Source organism: Pararge aegeria (assembly GCF_905163445.1).
Source record: "Pararge aegeria chromosome W unlocalized genomic scaffold, ilParAegt1.1 SUPER_W_unloc_1, whole genome shotgun sequence".
In the NCBI taxonomy this organism is placed as follows: Eukaryota; Metazoa; Arthropoda; class Insecta; order Lepidoptera; family Nymphalidae; genus Pararge; species Pararge aegeria.
This window is the reverse complement of record NW_024396987.1, coordinates 210,059-216,476: the sequence shown is the minus strand read 5'-3', so window position 1 is coordinate 216,476 and position 6,418 is coordinate 210,059. Positions and strand designations below refer to the sequence as shown.

The following is a 6,418-nucleotide window of genomic DNA, read 5'->3' as shown; positions in this document are numbered from 1 at the left end:
AGCTACGAGGATCCCAATCGCGCCCTGGTCTAAGAACAAGCCCACAACAAACTTAGCCGGGTGTTCTTTTTGTTATCACCATCTCACATTATTACTGCCTATTTTGGATTATGCAGATGTCTGCTATTTGGATTTATCTGAGACCATGCTAAACAAACTTGAGAGGCTGCAAAACTTGTGTACGGTTCATTTTTGGTATACGTAAATTTGATCATGTGTCTCAGTATCGTGCTCAATTGAAGTGGCTACCAATTCGTTCACGTAGAAACTTACACGCTCTTTCTCTCCTTAACTCCATTTTATATTATCCGCAAACTCCACCATATTTGAAAGAGCGATTTACCTTTCTTGGTAGCAATGTTCACTTAAATCTGCGAGCTAATAACGACAGCTTGTTACACGTTCCTGCTAGTCGTTCATTGGCGTATGGCAATTCTTTTACGGTAAAGGTGGTTAATTTATGGAATGAGCTGCCAAGGGATATAAGACAGTCCAAATCATTAAACATCTTTAAATCACGGTTAAAAGAAGAATATTTTGCTTACAGGAAATAGTTCCTGTCTAGTATGTAGCAAAATATCTATGTATTTTATGTGTATGTTTAAATAGTAATATGTATTTAAGTTTATATATTGATATATATATATATATATTGATATTTATATACAAATATATAAATATATATGTTTTACTATATATATGTAGTATTAGTATGTAATGTTTATAATTAGCACAATTTAATTATTGCACTATCCCGTTTTCTCTAATATGTTTCTTCAACCAAAGGTTGTCTGGAGGAGATCGCTTCAAGCGATAAGACCGCCTTTGTGCATATGTATAGTTTTTATTTTTTTGTTAACCTGATTTTATATTTGTATGTGCAATAAAGACTTTTTCTTCTTCTTCTTTCTTCTCACATTGTCATTAGAAAATATTTAAGAAGCAACCTGGTTAGAGCAATTGTTTACACCCAAGCTTTTTTATCGTTTACGTAATGAATGAATGAATGAATACACTTTTATTGTACACCACAGAGAAAATTTACAGAGATACAAATACAACAGCACAATAAGGTAGAACGTACAATTTGGCGGCCTTATCGCTAAATAGCGATCTCTTCCAGGCAACCAAAGGCATACAAGAAAATGTTATAAGAAATAAGTAGGTGGTACAACAAACAAAATTAAATATTAGGACTTAAAACTAAATTACTATAAAAAAATTAATTAAAAAAAAAAAAAAAAAAAAACATAAAACATAGTATATACTAAACATAACATATTAAAGATATGTACAAAAATATAAAATATATTCCATACATATATACAAACATATAAACATACAAATACGCTACTATAAATACTTAATTAAAAAAAAAAAATTAATAAAATAAAAGAACCCTCAAAAATATGTAGAAAACGAAATAAACAAAAAAGAATACAGTGATCATTCCCATCAATGCCCGGCCGATACAAACAAGTAGTGATCCTTCACTTGTTTCTTAAAAATGCCGATCGTTTGCGCCTCACGAATCTCTAACGGCAGGGCGTTCCAAAGTGTAACGGCCTGAACCGTAAAGGATTTGTGGAAAAAAGAGGACTTATGACCAGGCACCTTCAGGATAAACCTCCTCGTAGAGCGAGCATCCTCAGGAGGCCCTGTGAATACAAATTTCTCTTTGAGATAAACAGGAGTAGAAGGATGGAACAAGATACAGTACAGAATAGAAAGAATATGCAAATTCCGCCGAAGTCGGATTGGTAACCACTTGAGACGAGACCGAAATTGGGAAATATGGTCATATTTGCGCAATCCAAATATGAACCGGATGCTAGTATTTTGAAGTCTCTCAAGCTTATTTAACTGGTCTTCAGTTAAGTCAACAAAGCTTGCGTCAGCGTGCATCAATAATGGGAAGGAGGAGAGTTTGTGCGAGCATAATTTTGGTAGGAATCGGAAGAAAAGAACGAAAGCGACGCAAAGAACCCAAAGCTGCAAAGGTTTTTCTACTGACCTCTTTCAGATGATGTGTCCAACTTAAGGTTTGATCTAGATATATACCTAGATTTTTAACATTAACACAATAAGGAATTGTTACACCATCGAATTCAATAGGCGGAAGGGAAACCCAGTCAATCTTTGAGATTTGGTTTCGGCTGCCTATAATAATTGCCTGTGATTTCCTAGGGTTCACATTTAGGCCATGTGCTTTACTCCACTGTAGAATAAGACGTAAATCCCTATTTAAATCTGCAATAGCTATCGAAAGATTCTCAAAGGTTGACTGGGTGTAAATCTGGACATCGTCAGCATACATATGGTAAAGAGAAGATATGTTATGAGTTATCGAATTGATGAAAATAGAAAAAAGTAATGGTGACAACATGCCGCCTTGAGGCACGCCAGCAGTAATATTACACCATGAGGAGTTAGTGTCCTCAACGCGAATACGCTGCCGACGACCATGAAGGTAACTATGAAACCTGTCAATTACTGATGGAGATATGTTAAGAGAACGTATCTGACCCAACAAAATGTCAAAGTCAACCGTGTTAAAAGCATTGCTGAAGTCCAGCAATGCTAGAACAGTGAGTTGTTTATTGTCCATGCCCCAACGTATATCATCAGTTACTTTAATAAGAGCAGTAGCCGTACTATGCCCAGGACGAAAACCGGATTGAAATGGATTAAAAAGAGAATGCCGGTTAAGAAATAGGTTCAGTTGATGGTAAATAAGTTTTTCAAGGACTTTTGATAAAAAGGGTAAAATTGAGATTGGACGGAAATCAGGAAAATCGGCCGGAATAGCACGTTTAGGAAGAGGAATGACATGTGCGCTCTTCCAAGCGTCGGGAAATTTACTAGTAGAGGTACATTCATTTAAGATGTGAGTGATGACAGGAGTGATAACATCCAAGAGAGGAATAAGCATATTACGGCCAATATCGTCACAACCGACAGCATTGGACGCAATGGTCAAGATGTTCTTCTTTAACATCACAAACAGTAAACTGACTAAACTCAAACGGAGGATAATTAGGAGTTGGAATTGCAGAGAGAGCATGAAGAGTATGCAATTTATCTGAACTACCAAAAGAGTTAGAAGGGGTAGAGAAATATTGATTCAAAAGCTCAATATCAACACTAGGAGGAGTAGAATTTACGGATGATTTACCAACTCCAACAGTTTCAAGAAACTTCCAAACTTTGGATGAGTTGCCGTTTTCGACTGATGTATGAATGTGTCGTCGTTGTGCATCTCTACATAATGTATTGCAGCGATTCCTGACCTCGTGATATTTTCTACGATTTTCATCTGAATTGTTAATTTTAAATTTTGACTTCGCTATATTTTTCTTTAAAATTCTATTCTTCAACTCATCAGTCAGCCAAGGAGCAGGTAAGTGTTTAATTTTAACTGCTTTGATAGGCGCATGCACGTTGTAAAGCTGAGTGAGCAAGGAGCAGAAAATATCCACTTTGAGATTAATACAGGATGCAGATCCAACGGCTGACCAATCAATTTTGCGGGCGTCATCACACAACCGGTTTACATCCATTCCACCAAAATTACGTCGCATGAGAATTTTAGGTTTATTTTTTGGAGGGCGCAGCTTATACGACAGAAAAATTAAATCGTGGTAAGAGAAGGCTTCGGCAGAACACTGACCATGCTTGGAAACAAGATCTGGAGAAGACACGATTATTAAGTCAAGAAGGGAAGGAAGGCACCCTGGAAAGAAATGGGTAGCTGAAAGGGGAAGAATTTGCATATTGCACGCTTCAACAACAGACTCAAGTTTGCTAGCTCTATTATCGCCTTTAAGTAAACAAGTATTAAAGTCTCCCATTAATATAGTATGACTATAAGCAGGAACTAAAGTTTCTAAAAGATTTTCAAAGGAAGGAAAGTAATTAGTTAAAAGGGAAGGACTGTAAAAAACTCCAAGGAGTATCTTACTCTGGGACAAAGAAAGCTCAACCAATAAATGCTCCGCACAATCAGCAGGGGGTGGTTGGGATGACGCGCTAACAATTTTAAAAGGAATATTGGATCTAAGATAGATCGCCACACCACCACCACTCCTGTTGGTGCGATCATTACATATGAGGTGGAACCCAGGTAGCGAATAAGAAGTAGAAGGCAAACAGGGTTTGAGCCAAGATTCGGAAACTAAAATAGCGTGAATATTCTGGGATTCAAATGACGCAAGCATATCTGGATAATGGGCCGGAATGCTTTGAGCATTTATGTGGACAGCATTAAAGTTTTTCACGCAATCGGAGAAGTAAGAATTTAACGAAACATTGAGGGGAATAAAAGCTATTGTACTGTGAAAACTTGTTTCACTACACGTCTCACCACCCGAGGACAAAGACTGAAATAAATCACTATCCATACTAATATTTGAGGATGACATATTAATAATAATAATAATAATATACTATGAACTATAAATATAACAATATAAAACTAATAATAAAATACCGTATAAAAAAAAAAAAAATTCAAAAAAAAAAAGAAAAAACTAAAATATGTAAAAAGTACCTTTGCGTTACTACCACCAGCAAGGAAAAAAAAAATAAATAAATTAAATAAAAGAAAAAACTAACAATTGTTTACAAAATAAAGAAAAAGAAACAAAAAATATCAATTAAGAAAATAAAAACCTATTATACAAGTTGGTACAAACCAGTCATCCAAACCACAGTACACTACTCCGTTCTAGCAAAATTGAAACTGCTTACAGGTATATTTTCGCTCAAACAATCAACTATAGATATCCGAAAACAAAACAAAAAAAAAAGAACTTCAAGTGTTTGTATGCTCTTTGGTTCAGTCTATGGAATGCATCTGTGGAAAGAATGACATACCTTAATTCCATCAATGTCATTCATTGTCAAAGAAATTGAAATTACTCAATTACCTGCACATAATTGTCAATTATTTAAATTACCTGCTATTTGCAAAGTTACAGTTTAATAGGCAATTCATAATAACAAAGAAGCATAAATTTTAAAAATAAGAAAAGTAAACAAGGTTATGTACACCACAAAACATATAAGATAAACAGACACCTATTTCCAATAAGTTATTTCCTAATGGGTTTTCTGGCCCTAACAGTTACATTGGACTTCGGTGTAACGAGGGCAATTGTTGCCGCAGAGGTTGTCGCAGAGCTTGTCGCAGAGCTCGTCGCAGAGTTAACAGTACCACTACGTGAATCAGGGATAGCGATCACCTCAGCAACAGATGTAACCCGGTGCCGCGCGCCGTCAGGTCCAAGCACTACCACACAGCCATCCCTGGTCCAACACTGGGTCATACCAAAACGTTTACGAGCAGCAATAAAGGCATCATGTCGACCTTTGGTCAGGAACTCTGATAATGTGAATCCACTGCCCTTCAGCTTCGTCTTAGAAAACCACACTTTATTTCGAAGATCCTGATCCTGGAATTTTATAAGTATTGGACGAGGCTTGTCGCCTGCTGGGCGGCCAAGCCGATGGCACTGCTTAATAACACTTACAGATATGTCAGGCAAAGCAAGCCGCTCACTCAGTAACCTTACACAGTTCAGGCCTGGATTCTCACTGCTTGCCTCAGGAACCCCATGTACAAGCAGCATCTTTCTCCGTGTCCTTACATCCAGATCATCTTGTTGCCTAGAGAGAAGCTGGAGTTGCAGCTGCAGGTTTTCAAGTGCTGTCATAACAAAGCTCCTGAATACACCAAACTGCGCATTTATATTAAAGGATGGGCTTGCTGCTGGTATGGATGTCCGGACTTCTCTTTGAAACTCATCCATCCGGGTATTGAAGGAGGTAGCAAGGTCTTCCACTGTTTTTCTCAACACATCCATAGTTGCCATGATATGATTTCTTTTAAGAAGTAATAACTGATGTAACTTTGTTGTTGATAAAATATTTATGTAGCAGTGATGTGGCAATAATTGGAAATAGGTAGAATTAGGTTGAAAACAAATTGTTAGGGGCAAAGCTGGTGGATTTCTGTATTCACAGGTACATATTTCACTATATTAAACTTGAATTTATTATATTAAACACTTAAAAACACAGAAGCAGTTTTTAAAAACGTCTAAACATTTATGTGCCTACCCACCCAATATTAATAATAATAATCCTTTATACTATAATAGGACTTTTCTATAAGCTTTCGTTTAATACAAACTTTGAACTTTTTTAGTGACATCCCCAAGATATCAACCGGTAATTTATTGTAAAATTGTATACAATTTCCTTTAAATGAATTGCTTATTTTGTGTAGTCTAGTGTACTGCACTGCAAGTTTATTTTTGCTTCTAACGTTCAAATTATTGCAGTCACATTTTCTTTTAAATTTTGATATATTTTTGTGAACATACATTAAATTTTCAAATATGTATTGGCTATAGAG

General features: G+C 36.1%; 1 protein-coding gene across 1 annotated transcript; it reads right to left on the bottom strand.

Annotated features, from left to right (window-relative positions):
- Window positions 1-4,852: 4,852 nt before the first annotated feature.
- On the bottom strand, window positions 4,853-5,999 carry LOC120636773. Its single transcript, XM_039908338.1, has one exon. It carries the CDS (start codon window positions 5,871-5,873, stop codon window positions 5,094-5,096), a length of 780 nt encoding a protein of 259 aa, XP_039764272.1. The 5' UTR covers window positions 5,874-5,999; the 3' UTR covers window positions 4,853-5,093.
- Between the last annotated feature and the right edge of the window lie 419 nt (window positions 6,000-6,418).